The 24,162-nt window shown below is 48.1% G+C and overlaps 2 protein-coding genes across 2 annotated transcripts in view; one reads left to right on the forward strand and one right to left on the reverse strand.

Annotated features, from left to right (window-relative positions):
* The window catches only part of LOC123614294 (Golgi-associated kinase 1A-like), a 109,320-nt gene that overhangs the window by 43,160 nt on the left and 41,998 nt on the right, over positions 1 to 24,162 (reverse strand). The window contains exons 4-8 of the mRNA XM_074345116.1: positions 23,065 to 23,168; positions 21,064 to 22,422; positions 20,780 to 20,974; positions 19,531 to 19,699; positions 441 to 570 (exon numbers count right to left, since the gene is read on the reverse strand). Of these exons, the coding sequence (XP_074201217.1) occupies positions 22,212 to 22,422; positions 23,065 to 23,168 (315 nt within the window). The 3' untranslated portion in view covers positions 441 to 570; positions 19,531 to 19,699; positions 20,780 to 20,974; positions 21,064 to 22,211. The remainder of the gene's footprint in view (positions 1 to 440; positions 571 to 19,530; positions 19,700 to 20,779; positions 20,975 to 21,063; positions 22,423 to 23,064; positions 23,169 to 24,162) is intronic.
* POMGNT2 (protein O-linked mannose N-acetylglucosaminyltransferase 2 (beta 1,4-)) lies at positions 10,369 to 17,712 on the forward strand. Its single transcript, XM_010945921.3, has 2 exons — positions 10,369 to 10,656; positions 15,424 to 17,712. The coding sequence occupies exon 2, from the start codon at positions 15,529 to 15,531 to the stop codon at positions 17,269 to 17,271; it is 1,743 nt and encodes a 580-aa protein (XP_010944223.1). The 5' UTR covers positions 10,369 to 10,656; positions 15,424 to 15,528; the 3' UTR covers positions 17,272 to 17,712.

Below are 24,162 nucleotides of genomic sequence, written 5' to 3' on the forward strand. Positions count from 1 at the left end.
TAGGGTGTGGGCCTTTGGGGGTTCCATTTGAAAGTCTGAGGTGTTTACCAGAGTCTCTCTTGGCAGGACTTCAAAACCAATTCTTATCTCCCATCCTCCTGAGGCTACAGAACTTCCGCAAGCTCCGCAACCTGCTGGCAGCCACTTTCTGCTTCGTTTCTCTCAGCCTGCACTGTTTGTGAACTGGTGGGCGCCTTGAGAGGATAAACACCTCACTTCTCTGTATTACTCCTCAGAGCAGCTTAGCCTCTCAAGTTGCAGATGTCGGAACAGCTCTGAACTCTCATTTTTGCCTCCTCACCCCTCCTCAGGCTGCGGACATCTTTGCTCAGATTCTATGTCACTGAAAAGCCTTTCTTTGTTGCTCAGTCTCTTTGGCGGGACCACCCAAGAACCCACATGTGCTTTGAGGGGAAAACAGCATAGAATGTCAGACTCACCTTAATTGGTTTCCCAAACATCTGGCATCTTGGACCCTCAGGTTGTGGCTGTCTCATTAACTGTCCAGTCTCCAGACAGATCTGGCTGGGTCCAGCCTTTCTAGCTATTTTCAGTGAGAGGTTTATTCTCCTGCAACAAATTAATATGGCATTATCCTCCTTTTTTGTTACTCTAAATAGCACTTCAATGAACACGCTTACACATAAACATTTGTCTACATACCTCCCATTTTTTTAGGGTAGAAAGAAATTGCCATAATGGAAATTTCTGAGGCAAAGGGTATATATTTTTAAGGCTTTTGATACATATTCTCAAGTTGCTTTCTAGAAAGACTATATCAATTAACACTGCCACTGTGGGACGGTACCTAACCCAAACTGTTAACTGAATACTTATATTCCATGCCAAGCTTCATAATAAGCAAGGATAGCTTCAAATACCTGGAGTCAATTTATTTTCACTCTTAAAATCAATTACCCAACATTTATTGATGATGGGAACAGATGTAGTGATTGGAAACCTAGAGTGCGATAGGCATGTTATGGATGTTACAAGAGAAGACTTCGTTTTGTAGAGGCAGTAGACTAGATTAATGCCCCAACTCTTGACCTATCTCTACCCATGTTCTTTGCCACGTGCCTTTTCACGTCAAAGCAGTGGGTGTACTTTCCTACCCCTTGATTCTGCGTTCAACAATAGGACTTTCTTTGGCCAAAAGAATTGCTAGCAGAAGTGGCACAAGCAGAGGTGTGAAAAGGCACATACATGATTGGACCTGTGCTCTTGCTGTTTTGCCATATTCATGAGAAGGGACATGAGTCCATTGGATCCAGGAGGGGGGTGAGAGACATCTAGAGCAGAACTGCCCCCATTAAGCTGCCCCAGTCAACTCATAGACATATGAGAAAATCCACCCAAGATCAACCAGGACAGCCCCCTACCTGACATACAGATAAAGGGGTTGTAATAATAAATGACTGTTATTGTAAGCCCTTGAATTTTGGAGTAACTTATGGTGTGGCAATAGCTAACTGATAGGAAGGTATCATTTACATCCAAAGGGAAATCAAATTCAAAAAGATACATGCACCTCCAATGTTCATAGCAGAACTATTTGCAATAGCCAAGACCAGAATATCCATTGACAGATGACTGGATAAAGAAGTCATGGTATATTTATAAAATGGAATACTACTCAGCCATAAAAAAAGAATAAAGAATTTGCAGCAACATGGATGGACCCGGAGATCATCATTCTAAGTGAAGTAAGCCAGAAAGAGAAAGAAAGATATGATATGATATCACTTATATGTGGAATCTAAAAAAAGGAAAAGAAAAGAGAAGACACTAATGAACTTATCTACCAAACAGACTCACAGACATAGTAAACAAACTTATGGTTACCAGGAGGAAAGGGAGTGGGAAGGGATAAATTGGGAGTTCTAGATTTTCACGTACTAACGAATATATATAAAATAGCTAAAAAAAACAATTTCTTCTGTATAGCACAGGGAACTATATTCAATATCTTGAAGTAACCTATAATGAAAAAGAATATGAAAATGAATATAGTATGTATATATATGACTGAAACATTATGCTGTACACCAGAAATTGACCCATTGTAAACTGACTATACTTCAATTTAAAAAAGAAAGAAACTGAAAAAAAAATGAAGGTATCCTTTATGCATTTTACAAAGGAAAAAACTGAGGCTTAGATAGATTTAACAGGTTTATAGCTAACCTCTGTTATGCGCTTGTTTACTTGTCACCAGGCACCTTTCTAAGCACAAAGCTTATATTATCATATTAAGACCTCTAAGTCACCTAGGAAATAGGTGGTATTATTATTATTGTTGTTGTTGTTGTTGTTATTACCACACAATTAGTAAGTGGTGAGTCATATGTTGAATTCAGGACTCTCTTGTTCCAAATTGCAGGCATCATCCACCTCATCGTGCTGCTCTTACTTAAGTGGGTGTCATAGGGCGATGTGATGTAGGTTAAGGCATAAGTTAAAAATCTTGCACCCACAGAGCTAACAACCCAAACAAGAAGACAAGGTGTACACACACACTAAACATTAAATAAAAGTATATGGTAATTTTATATCAGTGCCAAAGACTTTCAAGGCCATGTCTCAAGACTACGTCCTCTGAGCTTCCAACACATTGACAACAACCTGACTGACATGTTAGATGTCACAATGGTTCCTCCAAGAAGCCCTCCATGATTTCTCAACCTAGAGTAGGTTTTCCTGCCATCCTCTCCCAGAGCTCTCAGTTCTTTTATTTCACCTCGCTTTTTCACTGATTTTATTCTATACTTGCATGCTTATCTAATTAACATTGGACTTCTCTGCTAGATTTTAAGCTCCAGGAGATCACAGATAGTGCCTGCACTGTTCTCCATTGCAGCTACAAGATCTGGCACAGGGTTTTATACAGAGTGATGAATTAAAGAATAGACGAAGGATGAATAAATGAATAAAGTACAGTAGATTCTGTCAGCACCCACCCACATCCCCTCAGCCATCCTCACTCCCTGGTTCAATGAAGGCTTCTTAAGGAAAGCACCTGGAATTCTCCATCTGAGGGCTTCCTCCAGGGGTATGGGGCAGAAGGAACAGCTCCAGCAAAAAAGGATAGGAGGTGAGGTTATAAAAGCCTCCATTCCTACCCAGCTTGGGCAAGATGACTATGAGGAGGAGTCTATGAGTCTCCAGAGTTCGCCACTGGGAATGAGCCACTGGTTCCCACGGTGGTGGGATTAATTCATTCTGTATCAGCTTCCTTCCCTCTCATCTCACTTCTCCACCACCTGGCTGGAGTTTCCTGATACCACCTCTCAAATAAACTACTTGCCCTCAAATTCTTATTTGGGGGGAACCCAACTTAAGAGAATGACACAATGAATGGAAGTCACAGAGTGGGGAGAGGTTCCTGTAGGTGTGGTTGATCTGAACAGTTCATGCAGCACTACAGTGCTCATCAGGCTTGGAAGTCTAGCCCTGGAGGAGAACCCAGGAAGGGGCTCTATGTGCAAACCCCAAGGGCAAGTGTGGGAAATGAGCAGCCTGTATTGGATTTCCTTCCTTGCCCAGGGAAGGAATGACCTTTCTGTTCTAACAAGCTATGTTGGGCTTGTTTTAAGAATTCTCTTCCCTTCTCCTCAGAAATAATCTTCCTCTTCTGAACTGGTGAATCTTAATGTGCCAGTGAGATCATTTGTTCTTTAGTTCACATTGCTGAAGTCAGCCTTATTACTATTTCTGCTTTTACAAAATGTCTCTTTTCAGAGCCAGGATCAAGTTCTTGATGGAAGAACAAAATATGGGACAGAGCAAGTTCAAGAGCCTGGTCTCCACCCACCAAAGTCAGGCCAAGGGCTGGCACTATGGTGGAGGTGACGGCAATCTGATGAGAGGAGGACCAGTAGAGGGTTTCTTTTTCCTCCAGAATTATTTAGAATCTTTCAGATGATTGCCTCCTTCCAGCTTGGCTATGAATCAGGTAGATTCAATCAGACAAGAGTTTTTCCAAAATTAAAGGAAGCAAAGCCAGCAAGCCTTCAACCTTGCCTCTGATGGATGCAACTTGGCCCAAATGCCTTCTCTGAGGTTACGTAGTCTGAAAATACACGTTGAAGATCCCCCAAAACACTGATAAATGCCCCCAAAGGATACAGAGATGAGAGTGTTTCCTGAATGAAGGAAATGGTTGAAGAGTGGAGTTCCCATGTAGAACGAGAGATCCAGGACTGCTCTTGACTTCAGTGGGACACTCCCAGCAGCGAGCATCCAGGTGAGAGTCAGCCAGCCCAGAGCTGGGCTTCCACAAGCCAACCACAGCCCTAACCAGCAGACGTGCTCTTGCTGGAATTTACATGTGGCCCAGGGAGGACTGTTCAGGTTGTATGAAAAGAAAATAAAGTGTCTCTGGGCAGCTCAGCAACTGAGCCCATCCAGGTGTCACCCAAGGCAGAGACACCACCTGTCTTGCTGGCTCTCAGAGGTCTCACCTGGGGTTACGCACTCTCCAGACACGCTGCCTCTGCACAGTGGATCAAGTACTTGGTGAAGGTGGATGGAGACAGATAGCAGAAACAAAGCCGGGGACTGCAGATGACTCTGGAGTCTTGTGACGGGCTGAGCCCTCTTGCTCAGAGGGCTCAACAGGTAGAGTGACGGTAAGTGAAGCTGGTCATTTGAGCAGAATGAGAAAAGACACTCGGGGAAAAGTGAGACAAACCACAGGGAGAAAAAAATTTTAAGATCAACATTTTCACTAATGGACCCTCCCCTTCTCTCCCTTTGCCTGTTCTCCTTCAGCTGGAACTCCCCACAAACCTTGAAGGACCAGCTGAAAGGTACCTCCTTACTGGTTAGTAGTTAACATGTATTGAACACTTACTATATGACAGACATTGGCCAATAGTATCACAGCCTTATTCTATTTAATTTTCACGCCGTCATGAAAAAAGATAGAGAAAATGTCTTAAAATCTGGCAATAGAATTCCTCTTATGAGAGGGACAGACCGTCTTTCGGAAAGCAACTACACGAGATGCTTGGTGAGGCAAGCAGACACAGAAGTCTGCACGCACCAAGATGCCACTCAGCACTCAATCCAATGCCCTTCCACCACACTGTCCACACTGGAGATGGAGAACTACAAACTTCATCTCTCAGACTCTCTGCAGCTAGGGATCCCCCAGGGAACCAGGCTCCACCAAGAAGGTGCATCCTATACAGCTTGGAAGAAGGAAGGGAACTCCACGATGTGGTACCCTGCAGGGGGAAAGGGTGGCAGAGGACTGTGGTTTCTCTATGGCTGGCAGGGGCAGTGGGGCCTTCGATCCCACAGCAGGGTGGCACGACCCCGGAGCTGGGGAGGTAGCAGCTCTCTCAGAAGTTTGGTTCTAGGGCATTGAGCAAATTGTTCCTCAAAAACCAGTCGAGAGTCTGTTCCTTCATCATCCCAACAAATCTGTGATTAACCTAATATCCCTTAATAAATCCTATTCTGCTTAAGCCAACCAGAGTGGACTTCACTGTCTGATGCAGGGCTGAAGCTGGGACCTCCAGGGCCTGGGTACCAGCTAGTGCTGAGGCTTCAGAAAGGAGCATAAGGCCAAGAGAAGAGATTATTGCTTTGGAGAAGCCAAGGGGAAAAAGGAGAACAGAGAAGAAGGGAGGAGAAGGCAGGCTGACTGCACACACACAGTGTGGAGTGAAGGAAAAGTCAAGAGAGGGTTCGCTGGTGGTTGCAGACGAAGAGCATCTAATTTACAAACTGTTTGCTACATTGCTATGCAGTATGTGGCACGTCCTAACTCTGGTGCTACTTCTTCAGTAAAGTCTATTTCTCTGTTATGCTTACAACTGCTTTATGTAAGGCTTTTGGAGGGGGGAAAACTAGTGAAGGGGCAGTTACTAGTTTGGATTGATTCATAACAGCAACCATGGAGATGCAAGTTACTAGAACCTACTGAAGTTCAAGGGTAACTTTGTGACCAACCAGGCCTTGAGATTCAAGAAGATCACAATATTTTTTACTGCCTTGAGATTCAAGAAGATCACAATATTTTTTACTGACATTCAAGGCGGTAGGGAGCCCCCAGCTGACCTCTGTGTCATCATGCCTGTACAATGTCACTATTTCCATTTTCGAGTGAATCATCTGAGGCTTTAAAAGGGCACACAGTGAGTCTGTTCACAGTCAGATCTATCCAATTTCAAATTCTGAACTCCAACTGCTGTCTTCCAACAACCCCACTCAGAATCAGCCATAAAGCCAAATTAAAGTACTAAGAAAAAGCATACAATAAACACCAAGCCAGCAAGTAGTCTATGAAAAGAGGAGAAGTGGGCCGTGGCCCATCTCCCGGAAACCCCAGCCCCTTCCCACAAATAGTTCAAATAATCCTCCCACTTGTTATCATAAGAAGCTACCGAGCCCGTAAAAACTAACCACCACCCTCACCTTGTGGCCTCTTTCCCTTCTCAGTAAGACGGCCCGTACTCTGTCTTTGGAGAGTGTAACTACTTTTACTTTAACCTGAGCAACCAACCTTGACACCTTGTGGCCTTTCTCTCACCTTCTGAACCAGCCCGCACTCTGTCTATGGAGTGTGTATCTCGCTAAATAAATTTACCTTTACTCAGCTGTGGCTCACTCTTGAATTCTTTCCTGCACGAAGCCAAGGACCCACACTTGGTGGGGCGCATCCCAGGGACTCAACCGAGACCTGGGACACAGCCATCCTCTCGCCCCACATTTTTTCCCTGTATCAAGAGCACGATTCTTACGTTCCATGGGAGTCTTTCTAAATGCCTCTCCTCACCTCTGTCACTGAAATCCAGCCAAGAAGGAGGCCGCTGTGGCGGGTCCACCTCTCCCAGTGCCTTCGATTATCTACACAAGTTGGTATATAGTTGGTGAGGGGTGCTCACCAAAGCCCTGATCACACCCCCTGTTCATGCAGTGAGTGCTCCCTGTGGGAAGAAAAGTAGAATGTTCCCATGGCAAACAGGCTTGGTGAGTCCAAATCCTAGCAAAACGTCTCAGCATGCCATCAGTGAGCTGGGCAAATACAATCTTGAATTAAAAACATACACTAGGGAGTGTTTACAAAAATTGTATCTTCTCAAAAGTCATTATTAAATTTTAAAAAGCATATTTTCAAAGCCTCGTTCCATTGCCGCAGCCAGAGAAACCAGCCCAGGATTCCCGGCTGCCTCATCCCTTAATCCCGCTTTCCCCGGCCTTGCCCTGGCCTGGTTTTCTGATCTGGGCACAGATTCCATTGAGATTATTTGGCTTCCTGTTTCTCCATTTGCTTTGAGTCCAAGGATTCCTTTTAAAGATCCAAATACAGTAAACGCAAGGGTTTCAAACTGAGTAGCTCTAACAGGTGGCTAGAGTTTCTTCCTTAATTTAAGAAGCACATACTTTTTTTATCTTCTATTTTTTGAAACAGCTTATACATATGGGACCGTCCTGAGTCAGGACAGTAGAGGCAAGGTTGGAAGAGGGTGAGGGGGAGGATAAACACTGCAGGAATTCACACAGCTTGGCTGTGATGAGGGAGAGGGAACACAGGGATGACAGTGGCTTGAAGGTTTCAAGGCCAGGTAGAGCAATGGGCTGCTCTCTTGGGCTGCCTGGTGACTCTTTCCACCAGCCGACCATCACTGGCTTTCTTGTAGAGAACCATCAACTCAACATAGGAGCTTTTGAAAACTAAAAACAACTTAAATTTAAACTTTAAATTTTAAATACATGTTCATTGCAGGAAAAAAATATATACACAGGTAATGAACAAGACGAAAATAAAAATCACCTGTAATCTTACCACACAGGGTACATGCTGAGACGTCCCTCTGGACTCTTCTGTACAAATTTACTCTTTTTCAAAAGGAGTAACTTTGAATGTTTTGGTGCTTTTTAAAATTAAATATGATATAGTATGAAATATCTTCCACAGCAGTCAGCAAATGTTATTTGTAACATTCTTTTAATGATTTCTTAGATGGTGAATGATCTTATTTAATCAATCCTATATGTCTGCAGACTTAAGTAAGGTCCATGTTTTCTGTTTGTTTCTTTTTTAAAACTTTTCATCTTGAAATAATTATAGATTCATAACAAGTTGCAAAGATAGTATAGAGAGGTCCCATAGAAACTTTTCACCCAGTTCCCCCAGTAGTTACATTTTACATAATTATAGCACAATATCAAAACCTGGTGTTTGACATTGGTATAAAGATAAAATGACTTCTATGTCATTTTATCACATGTGTAGATATGTGTAGCCACCACCACAATCAAGAACTATGCCAGCACTTCAAAGATCTCCCTCCTGCTACCCTTATATAGTCAGACTCACTACTTCCCCGAGTTCCCCATCTCTAACTCCTGACAACCACTAATCTCTATCTACATCTTATTTCAAGAATGTTATGTAAATGGGATCGTATACATGTGACCTTTTGTGATTAACATCTTTTCACTCAACATAATGCCTTTGATATTCATCCAAGTTGTTGCCTGTCTCAATTGTCCATTCCTTTGTAGTACTGAATGGTATTCGATGATGTGGATCCACTACGGTTTGTTTAATCATTCATCTATTGAGGGATATTTTGTTTGTTTGGGGGTTTTACAAATAAAGCAGCTGTGAACAATCAGTACAAGTTTTTGTGTGGATATGAGTCTTCATTTCCCTGGGATAAATGCCCAGGAGGGTGACTGATGAGTTGTATTGTAAGTGCATATTTAGTTTTTAAAGAAACTACCGAACTATTTCCACCAACAACGTATGAGAGATCCAGTTCTCTGCATACTCACCAGCATTTGGCATTGCCATTATTTTTCAGTGTAGCTTTTATTATAGGTGTGTAGTGATAACCTTATCATGGTCTTAATTTACATTTCCCTAATGGCTAGTGATGTTGAACATCGTTTCATGTGTTTATTTGCTATATGTATATGCTTTCAGTAAAATGTTCACGTCTTCTGCTAATTTTTAAATTTATGGCCCAGAATGCAGTTTATTTTAATACAAATACTGTGGGTGCTTGAAAAAGTGTGTATTCTGTTTAATGGAGTGTTATGTAAATGTCAGTGAGATCCTGTTTGGGTTTGGTGGTGCTGAGCTTTTCTGTATCCTTGTTGACTCTTTGTCTAGTTGTTCTATCAGTTGTTGAGAGAGGGATGTTGAAGTCTTCAACTGTAATTACGGGTTTGTCTATTTCTACTTTTAGTTCTATCAGTATTTGATTCATTCATTTTGAGGCTTTATTGTTAGGTACATTCACATTTAGGAATATTACATCTTGTTGGTGAATTGACCTTTTTGCCATTATGCAACACCCCTTCTTATCCCTGGTGATTTTCTTTGCTCTTGATTCTACTTAGTCTGATTAATATAGCCACTTTAGCCTTTTCACTTTTATCATTATAAATAACTCTGTTCGGCCTTTGCACTCATCTACAATTATTAGAATTTCTTGGTTAGAGGTCTATATGTTTTTAAAGGCTTTTCACTAGATTGTCAAGTTGCCCTGCATAAATGTACTTTTACTGCCTTGACAGTTTGGCATTATCATTTAAAATAATTATAAATGAAATATAGGGTTTTCCCAGTTCAATAGACATAAGTGTTATCTCACAGATCATCGGTGTGCAGGTAGTCACAGTTGGTGCACATCTAAACGAGTAAAATTCTCAATCTATCCTAGCAAAAAGTCAAGACATCTAAAATTCACAAATCAAGAAGTAGGGATATGGGGAGGGTATAGCTCAGTGGTAGATTGTGTGCTTAGCATGCATGAGGTCCTGGGTTTAATCACCAGTATCTCTGCTAAAATAAATAAATAAACCGAATTACCTCCTCCCCCCATAAAACAGTAGGAAATGACAGATAGGGCGAGAGTGCGCGAGCGAGCCCGTCAGCAATAAGTGACAGATGCAGTAGCCAGAAGAGGTGGGAATGGTTGCACTTGAGGAGCAGGTCGGTCCGGATGGGATAGGGTCGGGGTGGGGAATTGGAGTGGCACAGCAGAGGAATGGTGCTTTTTTATTTAAGTCCTCCACAAGATATACATATTTATATATTATACATATATATTTATAATTATATATATTTATTTACATTTATTTTTTAAAGCATGTGAACCTATTTATGACTTTGATTTGATATATGACATCTGCTTGTTGGTTTAAGTTGTATTTAAGTTTATTATCAGGCCTCCCATAACCCTAAACCTCTCACCAAGCAAAACTAAGCTTATAACCATATAAACCTAACTCCAAGCAAAACGTCACCTCTCTAGGAGCAAACTACAACTCCCAGGATTCCGCGGGGGGATGGAGCAGGCTGTCATCGGACGTAAACTACAATTCCCAGAATTCCGCGAGCCAAGGGGTGGGCCTGGCCTCAGGCTAGGGCGACTGAACCAGCGAGCCTGCGCACGTGCACAGGCTACCGAGAGGGGCTCGCCAGCTGGGAGTGGGGGCGCTGAGGGCACCTACGAGCCCAGCAGCGGCGGCGGACCAGACAGTGCGGCGGAGCCTGCGATCCCTGCCTGGGCCTCCTGGGCTCAGAGCAGGCAGTAGGGGCGGCAGCGGGGGCGGGCTCGGCCAAAGCTGGCTCCTTGGAGGGCCGGCCTGGAAGCTTCAGCCCTGCGGAGCCCGGGCTGCGGGGTACAGGTGAAACGCGCGCGCTCGGGGCGGGCGACGGTTCCGAAACCCGTCTAGGTTTGAAATTAAGGGATCGGCCCCCTAACCTCCCCCGAGAGGTAACGACTGGAGCGATGGGGTGTAGGGGAGCCGAGCGGAGTTTGCAGAAAGGAAGAGTGACATGTGGTGCGGAAGGAGGCGCAGGTTAGGAGCCAGGGTGAGGGAAGGTAGAACCCCGGGGCCCAGGCGTGCCTGCTGAAGCCCTTACTTGGTGCTGGCACTGGCAGAGAGTTCCCATGCCCTTCTGGCTGGGAGATGAGGGTGCGCATGAGGCGCGGGTGGTGGGGAGCTAGGCGAGGTGCACGGAGGGAGCCTGGGCCTCGAGAGCTCCCTTTGAAGGCAGTACCTAGGCAGTCCACAACTGATCCCTGGACTCCTTGGGGCTCAGTAAGGTGCCTACTGTGTGTCTGGTGATAAGAGCCTGCCACGGCCTGCTTGAAAGTGGTGGGATAGCCTCTGAAAGAAGGACCTTAGGAACCTATCTCCCCATCACTGATGGGAATCCTCTGATAAGGTCTTGGGTCCTCAGGCCAGAGTCCTGCACCTGGTGGATGGCTCGGGTCTGCTCACTTTATGCCAACCAACTCTCAGAACCTACTCTTGGGGAAGCGCGAATACAATGGGAGTGATTATGAGATGAGCTTAATAGGACTTGGTGGCCAAGAGCACAGACAGAACAGGGTTCACCAAATGTTTACTGTTACATGTTCCAGGCATTTAAATCCTGGCTCTCACTGTGCACCACTGAGCAAGTCAGTTATCCTCTCTGAGCCTCTGTTTCTTCCTCTGCAAAATGGGGATAAAAGTACCTGCATCACAGGGTTTCTGTGAGGATTAAATGAAATTATACTGTGCAAGTCCTCAGCCCAGGGTCTGGTGCACAGTGAGTGTGCAGCAAATGTTAGCACTTTTGGTTGTTAACAATAGGAAATGTTAGAGGTGAGACTGGAACCCAGGTCTGTCTTAATGGAATTAGCTCCCCTCTCTGGCTTTCATGGATCTTGGAGACCTTCCACCTCATCCTTTAATATTACAAATGAGAAGTCTGAGTCCCAGTTGGTGGCAGAGCCAGGTAAGAACATAGATCCCCTCTTCGATGGACAGCACGTCAGTTCCTGAGTCTTGGGCCCCGGGAGAGTGAAGAGGAGGATGGGGTGCTGGTGACTGTGAGTGTGGTTCCCCTACACCGTGGCCAAATAATCATCCTAGTGGTCTTGATGTGGCGGGTGTCAGAGCGTTTTTCAAACTGATCATCTGGTTGGCAAGTTCTTGCTCTGAGCCTTGCTTCAGAAAATATATAGCTACAAACAAAGGCTTCTAGTGAATACTGAGCTAACTGGAAAATTAAATTACCAAATGCCCCAGTCCCTAAGGGTCCTTGTCACTCTCATTTGGTTGTCAGTGGATACTTTCCCACAGGACCTGCCTATCACCTGATAGGTTTTTTAATTGGGTAAAATAATGAACATGAAAGGCGGGGCCCACAAATGTCATCATAGCCTTCGAAGTCAAACTTGGGTTCAAGTCCCAGCCTCACCACTTAATGGCTATGCAACATGGGATGATTCACTTAGAGATTCTAAGCATAACTCCTCAAACATGGAATGAAATTGTTAACACCTATTTTAGATTTGTAAAAGGGAATAAATGAGATAATTCATGTGCACTTGGTATTGTGCCTGGCATAGCCTAAGAGTCAGTGAATGCAAGTTACAGCATTATTATGATTAATAATAATCCTATAAAATAATTGTCAGGCACTGTGCTTTGTCTCAATTGTCTCTTTGAATTCACAAAACCACCCTGTGAAGTAGGTATAATTATATCTGTTCTTTGCACCTGGAAATGGAGGCTTGCAGGGGTTAAGAATTGGCCCAGGCAGACACAGAGGACAAATATGACATGATACCACTTAAAGGATGAGTCTAAAATAGTCAGACTCATAGAAGCAGAGAGTGGATTGGTGGTTGCCAGGGGTTGAGGGGAGGGAAATGGGAAGGTATCGGTCAAAGGGTATAAAGTTTCAGGTGGACAAGATGACTAGGTCCTAGGGATCTACTGTGCAGCATAGAGCCTGTAGTTTACAATACTGTATTATATACTTCAAATTTTGCTATGAGAGTAGATCTTATGTTAAGTGTTTTTATTACAAAAAAAAAAGACGGCAGAGGAAACTTGGAGATGATGGATAGGTTTATGGAATAAATTATGGTGATGTTTCATGGGTATATACTTATCTCCACACTTACCAAGTTGTATACATTAACTGTGTACACCTTTGTGTATGTCAGAAAAAAGAGTATGCAGCTGCTAAGTGACCAGGCCAGAGCTCACCTCCTGGCATCTCAGCTCCAGAACTGGTGCGGTTTAATTCCCCTGCTCTGCTGCCGGGGGTCTTCAGTTCCTGAAGCCTAACGGTAACCTGGGGCAGCCTCCAGTTTTACAGCAGTGGGGCTCGGACCACTTGGAGAAGAGGCAGGACCCTGCAGCCTGGTTGTGTGTGCTTCTCTATGCCTGAGGTTGGACAAAGCTAGAGGATGAGATGTTGGGAAGAGGCAGGCAAAGGGAGCCCAGTGGCCCCTTGAGGCTCTCATTACTGGACCACAGGGCCAGGGAAGGGCATAATCTGAGAAACCTGGAAGCTTGGTTATGAGAAGAAACAATCTTGTATCAAGGCTGGGAAGAGTCCTGGAGCCATGTACTTCTGGGCCTGATCTCTGCTTAGGAGGGGGGTCACCTGGGAGGCGTGGGTGTGAGGAGAGGGAGCCCTGGACTGAGAGCCCGAATGCCGCTGTTCTCATCTCGGCAGATTGGGAGAGTTCCCGCTGCCTCTCAAGACCTTTCATCAAATAAGTGTTGGAACAAATAATTTCTAAGGGCTCCTTTAGCTCTAAAAAGCAGTGGTTTTGTAATTCTAAATTGGTGGATGAACCCTGTCAGCACAGCACTAGGGCACGGGGGATAATTATCATCCCACTGTGCTCCCTGGACCTCCCTGGGGTGAGAGAATGGCTACAGCTCCCTGAGCCACCTGCTGCCGCTGGGTATCTGTGTGCTGGGCGGGGAGCAATTACACAAGAAAAGCTGTGGGTTGCTAAGCTACAGTTGAGAGCTTGTGAGTCTGCGTTTCCAGAGCCATCCACACCTGCTCTGCCCTTGAGCGGTAAAAACTCATTGCTCTGAGGTCTACCCTGCTTCTCTGTGACTGACTGTACCTCTGAGTCTGAAGCGCTGCGAACAGGACCCCTGGAGTCACACAAGTTTGAATCCTGGTGCCCCTGTTTGAGCTTCAAGACACAGAGCATGGTGCTTAACCCCTCTGAGCTTTAGGTTTTCATATTAAAAGAAAATAGAGATAATACTAGTATGTGCACCAGAGGGCTTTTGTGAGGCTTAAGTGGAAAGGGGCAGGGCAAGGGCTTAGGACAGTGCCTGGCAGAAAGCAGGTGCTCAGTACAGTAAGATGGTGGTAGCATGAACCCCCACCCCCTGCCCAGAGGCCAGCGCCCCCTTTCCCTGCCCTGTTCAGGATAACTAGCAATCCTTCCATTTTGTCCGGCTTCCTGTGCCCTCATGGGTACATATCCAGGGCCTAAGGGACTGGCTCTCAGGGAATTAGACCTTTCACTCTGCCAGTGGTGACTGCCATCAGTCCTGTCTTAATGCTAAGAGTTGTCTCTTTTCTCCACTTTGAAAAGCATAACAGACCCCTTCCTGGCTGGGCCAGGCCTCAGGGAGAGATTGGGGACCTGGTCTGCCATATTGCCACTATGTAGCCCTCTATGTGTGTGTGTACATGGGGCAGGGAGTTTAACCCCTGGGGATTTGCCTCAATATACAAAACCTTTGTCAGTGGTGAAACTCAGACACAATTCTCTTACTGCACCACTGAGGGATAAGTTTCTACCCATCTTTTCATGGAGATCTAAAAACCAGGAGTCGTGGATTTCCAAACAGGAGCTTTAAGCATGAGCAGATGTTCCCTATCTCCGCTGTGCATGTGTGCTACGTGTCCTGAGAAGGGGCAGGCAGGGTCCTGCTGAGCAGCCTGGGAACAGCACTCACGGGCCTTCAGTCCCATCTGCGCCCATGATAAGGAGTTCCTACCCTTCAGCGGAAATACTGGCCCCTAAGAGGGATTTTTCCCTGAGGCCTCTCATCACAGATACTCCGCTAGTTAGCTTTTGCTGCAGTAGTACTTAACAAACAGCCCCAACAGTGCAGTGGCATACAAAAATAAGCACTTACTCAGCTCAGTGGTCTCTGCTGCCCAGTCTTGGCTGCATTCGACCAGTGGATCTTGGCTGGACTAACTTACAAATCTGGGGGTCAGGTGAGCCAAACTGAGCACACCTGGACAGCGATGCTCTGCACCTAGCTCACTCCTCCCGGGACCAGCAAGTTAGGCTGAACACATTCTTGACAACATCCAAAGTGTAAAGAGGGTAAGGCCGCTCACACAAGTCTTTTCAAGCTTCCCATTGTGTTCTGTCTGCTACCGTCTCCCTGGCCAAAGCATATTACGTGGCCCAGCCCAAAACCAAGGTGCAGGGATGTATGGTCCCCCGTGGAAGCAGCAGGGGAGGAAGGGGAGTGAATATTTTTGAACAGCAGTGTAACTTACCATATCTTCAAATGTGCAAAACTGTGCGGGGATCCAGTGCACCTAGTGGCCCCTTGAGGTGACTCCAGACACACAAGCCAACACCTTTTCCTTTTCTTTCCTTCCTCCTGCAGGCCTCTGCCAATCCTCCGTGTGCCCTCAGGGATGGGTAAAGCCCGCTGGGCGCGCGCTACTTCCCCGGGGCCGTCGTCTCACTAGGGCCCCCTGGTGGCGCTAGGATGCACCTGTCGGCGGTGCTCAACGCCCTCCTGGTGTCAGTGCTGGCGGCCGTCCTGTGGAAGCACGTGCGGCTGCGCGAGCATGCGGCCTCCCTGGAGGAGGAGCTGGCCCTCGGCCGCCAGGCCCCCGAACCTGCCCCAGCGCTGAGGATTGACTACCCGAAGGCGCTGCAGATCCTGATGGAGGGCGGCACGCACATGGTGTGCACGGGGCGCACGCACACCGACCGCCTCTGCCGCTTCAAGTGGCTCTGCTACTCCAGCGAGGCCGAGGAGTTCATCTTCTTCCACGGTAACGCCTCGGTTATGCTTCCCAGCCTGGGCTCCCGGCGCTTCCAGCCCGCCCTGCTTGACTTGTCCACGGTGGAGGACCACAACACCCAGTACTTCAACTTCGTGGAGCTGCCGGCCGCTGCCCTGCGCTTCATGCCCAAGCCGGTGTTCGTGCCCGACGTGGCCCTCATCGCCAACCGCTTCAACCCCGACAACCTCATGCACGTCTTCCACGATGACCTGCTGCCCCTCTTCTACACCCTGCGGCAGTTTCCAGGCTTGGCCCACGAGGCCCGGCTCTTCTTCATGGAGGGCTGGGGTGAGGGCGCGCACTTCGACCTCTATAAGCTTCTCAGCCCCAAGCAGCCCCTCCTGCGGGCGCAGCTGAAGGCCCTGGGCCGGCTGCTTTGCTTCTCCCATGCCTTCGTGGGCCTCTCCAAGGTCACCACGTGGTACCAGTACGGCTTCGTCCAGCCCCAGGGCCCAAAGGCCAACATCCTTGTCTCAGGCAACGAGATCCGGCAGTTTGCGCGGTTCCTGACGGAAAAGCTGAACGTGAGCCACGCAGGAGGTGCCCTGCGCGAGGAGTACATCCTGGTCTTCAGCCGCACCCAGAACAGACTCATCCTGAATGAGGCAGAGCTGCTGCTGGCACTGGCCCAGGAGTTCCAGATGAAAACGGTGACCGTGTCCCTGGAGGACCATGCCTTTGCAGATGTCGTGCGGCTGATCAGCAATGCTTCCATGCTGGTCAGCATGCACGGGGCCCAACTGGTCACTGCCCTCTTCCTGCCCCGCGGGGCAGCCGTGGTGGAACTTTTTCCATACGCCGTCAACCCTGACCACTACACCCCCTATAAGACACTGGCCACGCTGCCCGGCATGGACCTTCAGTACATAGCCTGGCGGAATACGATGCCAGAGAACACGGTCACACACCCAGAGCGGCCCTGGGACCAGGGGGGCATCACCCACCTAGACAAGGCTGAGCAGGCCCGGATCCTGCAAAGCCAGGAGGTCCCGCGGCACCTCTGTTGCCGGAACCCAGAGTGGCTCTTCCGCATCTACCAGGACACCAAGGTGGACATCCCATCCCTCATTCAAACCATACGGCGCGTGGTGAAGGGCCGGCCCGGGCCTCGGAAGCAGAAGTGGACCGTCAGCCTGTACCCCGGCAAGGTACGGGAAGCAAGGTGCCAGGCGTCGGTACAGGGCGCCTCCGAGGCCCGCCTCACCGTCTCCTGGCAGATCCCATGGAACCTCAGGTACCTGAAGGTGCGGGAGGTGAAGTACGAGGTGTGGCTCCAGGAACAGGGGGAGAACACCTATGTGCCTTACATCCTGGCCCTGCAGAACCACACCTTCACCGAGAACATCAAGCCCTTCACCACCTACCTGGTGTGGGTCCGCTGCATCTTCAACAAGACCCTCCTGGGACCCTTTGCAGATGTGCTTGTGTGCAACACGTAGCAAGCAGGCCGGCCAGGCTCCTCCAGCTCGGGGTCCCTGGGTCTGCTCGCCACTTGGGGTGGCTTCTGGGAATTATTTATTGAGCAGGCTTGGGCCTCCAGATCATCTTACTGCATCTGAGGTGTGGGGTTCTTGGCGCACCTCTTTGCACAGATGCCATGGGACCTCCCTACTCCCTTCTCCCATCCTGAGCATCCATATTCTGGAGAAGGTCCTTATGCGGAGGAGGAAGAGGAGAGTAAGAATCTCACCGAACCTTTTTAGCTAAGTGATCATGCTGTTCCCTACAGTCTTTCTGGTTGGTACCCAGGTTTCTGGAAACTACAAATAATCATGTGGTTGTTTGGGTGAGTGGTTCCTCAGCTTCCATCATCATGAAATTCACCTTGTAGCCTAGTGAAGGGTGTTTGGAACATTCATTAAATGATGATAACATCTTGATCAGGTCTTTTATTGGATAGTAGAAAGAGGAGCTGGTAGTCAATACCCAGATGCCCTTTCATCCTGATTGTCAGCCGAGGAGATGTGGCAAAGGGAAGGCGTCAAGGACTGGGAAGCAAGGCAGGCTGGCTGGATTTCATCCTAACTTCTGGATGAGTATCACATGTCCATCTGTGTGGGATGAAAGCCTGGAAGTAGGTGGGAGAGGGCTGTGGGCAGGAACAGCAGGGTGTGCCAGGGGTCTGCATAGGTTTCTAGACATTCACACTCATGAGACCATGGTAGATACTCCCAGTGTCGGACTCACTTAGAAGAATGTAAGACAGGACACTCAGCAAGCCAGCACGGCCACATCAAGCAATCTCTTCCACAGGAGGGGTCCTCACACAGGTCCAGGAGCCATTCTCTCACCCTCTCCCCCAAGTGACAGCTCAAGGGCGAAGAGTTGACACCTCTATCTATAGTTTGGGGGCCACTTCGGCTTAAAAGTCCCATAGGAGCCATTATCTTCTAAACAGCCCACAATCAAGTTCCCAGGGTCCCTGGAGGAACCTCCTGGGTTATAGGAGTTGCCACACTCGCACTCGGGGGAGCCTCAGCTGGGATGTCCTGTCAAGTACTTTAGTTCATTCAAGGTCCTTCCAGTTTTTCAGAGGTCATTTTTACCAACAGCAGTTACACTGAATACCACACCTGACATTGAACCTTTATCCGGTTTCCATGGAAACAGCTAGAAAATTAACTCAAGATCAAATTTGTCCTTAGAGAAGGAGAGTTTTAGCCTTTTCTTCACAAGGAGGCCATGATGCATGAGGTCTGACTCCTGCGAAGGAGAGAGGGAAAGGCATCCTGGGGGAGGTGGAGTCTCAGGCTGTAGCCAGGCTGACTGGGAGTTCCTGAGGCAAAGCTGTGCATTAGACAAGTATCCTGGTCACTGGCTGAGAGCCCTAGCTCTCACAGACCCCGAGATGAGCACCCCCTGAGCAGTGCTGGCCAGAACCTGGTGGGTCAGGAGAGGCTCAGACAGCACCATTGCTGGTCCAGGGTGGGGAAGGAGGGGTCCAGGGACAGAGGAGGAAGAACTCCCTTTGTGCTGTTCCTCCCTCAGAGTGATCATAGTCTCTGGGTCTCCCATGACCCCACTGAAGAGGCCTTGTGGCAGCTTTGAGGGGAAAAAAGGCCAGAGTCAGCAGAGGCAGACTGACAGTTACAGAGATCCAGAGAAACAGCCCTTGGCTGCAGGTGGTCGAGGAGTGGAGGCTGCAGGAAGTATCTTACTGAGCTGGTGGCTGAGCCTTGGGGGTTCAGGTGAAGACCACCCACTTATCTGAGAGCCCAGGCCAAGGGGGAACTGGCTTAATGTCCCCAAGACCTCTCCTGTGTTTTCTGTGCCCTCCCCGACCCAGGCAGCGCTCTTTCTCTGCCCCTCCTGCCCACAGTGCTGCCCTCACACTTCCCATGTCCTCAGTTAGGGTCTCTCACTCACCAAACAGTGCCAGGACACAAATCAGACAGGATAGGTACAAATGCGCCTGTCTCCACACATCTGGAACACATGGTCACCACAGCACATGACCTCCAACATCTTCCACACACTGTCTCTGGGAAATTTACTTCGTCAGATTGATTGAAGGAGTGAATGAATGAATGAGTGAATGTAGGAAGGAAGCCAGAATGCTATAGTGGTTGCTCTGGAGTCAAACAGGCCTAGGTTTAGATCCCAGTTCCACCAGTTATCTGCTCTGTGACCTTGGGCAAGAGACTCAACCTCTCTGAGGCCTGGCTTCATTTTCTGTCAATGGGAGCAATAATGCCTACCTTGTCCCGGAGTTGTCCCGAAGGTTTGCATAAAGCTCGTGGCACAGTGGAGGCCACCATATGTGTTCAGCTCATGACACGCAGTGCTCCTGCAGGCCACTGGCAGACTCTGCTGCCTCCATCGAGTGGCCTCAGGCAAGTCTCTCCTTCCCCAGCTGAGGTTCTTCGCCTGCAGGGTGAGGACCAGACAGCTGGGATTGTCGTAAGGCATTCAGGAAATCATCTGTGTAAAGCTTTAGCACCGTGCCAGATGTGTGATATATTAGTTTTTACAGGTCCAGAAGCCCATACCCAAACCCTGAAGGCCAAATATGATTCCAAATTCTGAGTTTTTGAGAAGGTAATCTGGCGCCTATACTGTGTATTGTGCAACACTCTCAGCAGGGTCTGAGGTTACACCCAGTCACCAACACACTGGCATGTCTGCAGTGAAATATATGAATATTCACACTGAGTCTGACATGAGTTTTGGCACCCAGCATATGAAAAGCTTTTGATTTTCAGAGCTTCGGAGGTTGTTGGAAATGCCATCAGTTTCCTTGGATTACTCCTTTTGGGATGAGGTGCTGAGGAACAGGGTCAGGCATGCACTGAGGCCAGTGATGGCCTCGGCAGAGCCCCTCGGCCGGCCTCTCTCAAGGCTGATTTGCCTGTGGCTGACCAGACCCCCATGACCCTCACACTTCAGACCCGTTGCAGCTCCTGGCCTGGCAGCCTCTCTAAGGTTGATGGGAATGTCCTGATTCACCATCCCCCGCTGTTTGCTTCCCTTGGCACATCATTCTCATTCCAGAGGTAACGCATGGGGAGGTGTAGGGCAAGCAGCCCCAGCACGAACTAAGGCTGAGAGTGTTTTTTAAAAAGGATAAAAAGTGGATGAAGTTTCAAGTTTGCAGAAAAGACACAGTTCACAGACTGAGCAGACTTTAACAAGCAAAAAGCAATGGGCAGGGAGCCAAATGCATGTGATGTGATTGGCCAGAGTCACGTGTGCTGCTCACATTCCAGGGAACTGGCCCTGCCTGTCATCAGCTCTGAATCCAAAGGAATTAGAGGAAAAGTAGCTGTCAGAGCAGCCAGGGAGGGTGGTGGGGGCGCCTCTGAGTGGTGGGCCTGGGTTTAAGACTTGGTAGCACAGCTCCTACCTGGGCTTGAATTCTGGCCCTTCCACCTACAAGCTGGGTGACCTTGGGCAAGTCACTTAACCCCTCTGTGCCTCATCTATGAAATGAGATAACAATTATCATACCTACTCATCAGGTGATGGTGAGGTTAAATGCCTTGATCCATGGAAACATGATCACAGTGCCTGGCATGCAGTCATCGCTCAGTAAACGTCCATGGTTATTATAGCCAGTGCTCGTAAGCAATCGTCAGGTGCTAACCATCAAGTGGCCAAGCCCAGAATTCTGAACCCAAAATTCCTGCATCCAAGTCCATTCCTCTGAAAATCAAAAATATTTTTAAAAATTAAAAAAAAAAACAAAAAAACAATGGATCAATGATGAAATCCAAGAGGAAATTTAAAAATACCTTGAGACAAATGACAATGAACATAAATCTGCAAAATCTCTGAGATGCAACGAAAGCAGTCCTAAGAGGGAAGTCCATAGCAATACAGGCATTTCCTCAAAAAACAAGAAAAATCTCAAACAACCTAACCTGCCACCTGAAAGAATTAGAAAAAGAAGAACAAACAAAGTCCAAAGTCAGCAGAAGGAAGGAAATAATAAACATCACAGTTACCTAAATGTTCATCATGAGAACAGATAAATAAAAACATGACACATCCCTGCCTTGGAGTTCCATGAAGTCATGAATAAGAATTGGGTCAACCCCAGTGGCTGATACAGAATATAGGAAATACAATACAGTAAAAATAGTGAGGGGACAAATATACCCAACTTTTATCATATTTTAATTTGCATGTAGTGTGGTGTGAAATACACACACACACACACACACACACACACACACACACACACACAATCTCTAGGGAGTTTCTGAGATTCACACTTCTTATATGCTTCCCTTATTCATGAATTTGTTTTTAGTGAGCATGTATTACTTTTATGATTCTTACACCAAAAATATAAGTGAATAAGAACTGAACATCTAAAGCCTATATAGACAAAATGCCTAGTGTTTCGCTTCATAGACCTGAGTTCATTTTCTGCCAGAGCAGCTCTGGGCCACAACTCTGTAAAGACCCTCATCAGGCTCATCTGATATGCATGTGGGCAGGTACACACATGCCACGTATACGTACACACCTCTACACACACACACACACACACACACACACACACACACACACACACACACACGTCCACCTCTGCATGTGCATGTGGGATGCATGATCTTACAGTACCTGAAGCAGTTCACAGAACATTCTTGAATGTATTTATTGGTGCAAGGGAATAAATAGCCAGAGCTAAGCAGGCAGAAAGGAATGTGATGAGATTGAAAACCCAGCACCCATCACCTCCACCATCCCAAGCAGGTGACACATCCCGTGGCATCCATGGTGCCCTTCTGGCTTCTGGCTTTACCTTCTGTCTTCAATATGGGTGAACCCAAGAAAACGTGGCCGAGAGGATGGGTGCTCATCCACTCAGGTTGTGTTGTGAGGCACCCTGCCCTCCCAGCAAGGAGAGAGTCCCACCTGGGCAGTGGGGGGCTCACGGGCCCTCGTCCCTGAAAAGTGTCAGGTTATGTGTCCGGATGTGGCCCAGCAAGACCTGTCCTCGTTGCTCCAGGGTCTGGAGGACCTGCTGCAGCCCCTGTCGCCCGCCTTGGCTTTTCCAGAACACCGGGTCCATCTGCAGCGACTTGAGCAGCATATGCTGTAGACACCCTGATGCCAGAACCTTCACAGCAGACTCGGGAAACCTGGAAGGGGGTCCCCCATCCCCATAACAGAAAGGAAGAGCACAAGCCATCTCAGAGAGTTTCCATGAAAGGCCAGGCCAGATGGCCAGAACTCACACAGCTGGGGACCTGCAAAGTCACCTCACCAAGTCCCCAGGGCCACCTGCTGACTGGTCATCTGGGGACCTTTCCACTCACTCTGCTGTGAGAGTGGGCAGGGGATAGAGCTTTTGGATGGGTCCTACCCTCTGCTCTGCTGACCCAGGCAAGTGAAAAGGAGCCCTTGGAAAGCCTGGATGCCTGCAAGGAGTGAGCAGAGAAGGCAGGCTTCCAGACAAGCTCCCCACCAGGCAAAGGACAAGGGAAGGGCCAGCCTTCCCATCCCCAGGAGGGCAGCCTGTGTAGCCCATGTTGTGTGGGGCCAGGAGACCCTGGGGATATTGGAGGTGGGGCAGCCCATCCAGGCATCCAGGAGTGGAAGGACCTGCTGGCTGTACCCTCTCAGTTTTTCCAAGGCTCCCCACCCGTCCTGAGGATCAATCCAACAGCTCTTGTTTGATGGACTGTGGACTCCCCCAGAGCCACAGGTCAAGGTCCCACAGTCTACAGCAGGGCCATCAAGCCTCTGTCCCTGAATCTCCACCCAATCCCTTTGACCCTCACCCGTTGATGCCCTCCAGCAGCCGGAAGTTCAGCTTGTGCTCAGGATGCTGAAGGTTGCCGGCATTATCGATGTAGACCAGACGAGATGGATCACTGCTCCGGACCTCAAGGAAGAGGATGGACAGAGATAGAGGTAGGTAAGGGAGCAGCCTAGTTGGTGCCTATGGACTCTGTCAGGGCTCAGGGGGCTTGGGGGACCCTGAGCTGTCAGTCCCACAATCCACCCTGCTACTCACCCAGATGATCCCCTGGCACTGAGTAGTGAGCTTACTCTATGCCCGTGCTGTGCTCAGTGCTTCCAGGCACCATCTCAGTGACCTCTCCCAGCAACCCTGGGAGGTGGCCTCTAGTATTAGCCTGATTTTACAGAAACAGAGGCACAAAGAAGTTAAGTAATTGCACAAAGTCACACAACTAACAGGTAGCTGGCAGGTTCAAACCTGGACCTGTGGCCCCAAGCCACAGCATCATCTTGGAAATTAGAAGGTAGAGGGGCTGATTCCTGTTCTGGTGGCTGAAGGGGTGAGGAGCACAGGTGGGAATCAACAGGGGTGGAGGAAGCCCACATATCAGGGCTGTGGCTCCAGATGTGTTGCACATGTGCACACTCACAGACAGACGTACACTAAAGTCAGCAACAGGGAATCCTGTAGGACCTTAAAACTGTGATATAGTGGGAACAAGAAGCCATCTCTTCTGGCTCCCTTCTCCCACCCCCATGCACACACCCTGTTCCTATATATTCACCAAGATTCCCTGGTAATTTCCCATAATTCTCTCCAGCGACTTGGGCTTACATCATGAACTTTTGTCTCCAAGACCTCAGTTTCCCCTCTCTCTGCCTCTTCTCCCTCTCAACCCCCCTGCACACACCAGGGATCATCTGTTTCTTGAAACCCAATGAGTCTTCTCTCCAAAACTTGCTGTCCAGAAGGATCTGTGAGATGGCCACCCACCAGGGGTAAATGATGGATCTAAAAGCCCCCCTCTTCAAAGGTTATCTGTCTTTTACCAGGGAATCGGACAGATGGCTCTGGGGCAGGAGAGGGAGAATTCCCACGACTCTGTGGCTCCACCAGGCAGCCCTGGCCTCCGGGC

The sequence above is a fragment of the Camelus bactrianus genome, chromosome 17, assembly GCF_048773025.1.
Source record: "Camelus bactrianus isolate YW-2024 breed Bactrian camel chromosome 17, ASM4877302v1, whole genome shotgun sequence".
Classification (NCBI taxonomy): domain Eukaryota; kingdom Metazoa; phylum Chordata; class Mammalia; order Artiodactyla; family Camelidae; genus Camelus; species Camelus bactrianus.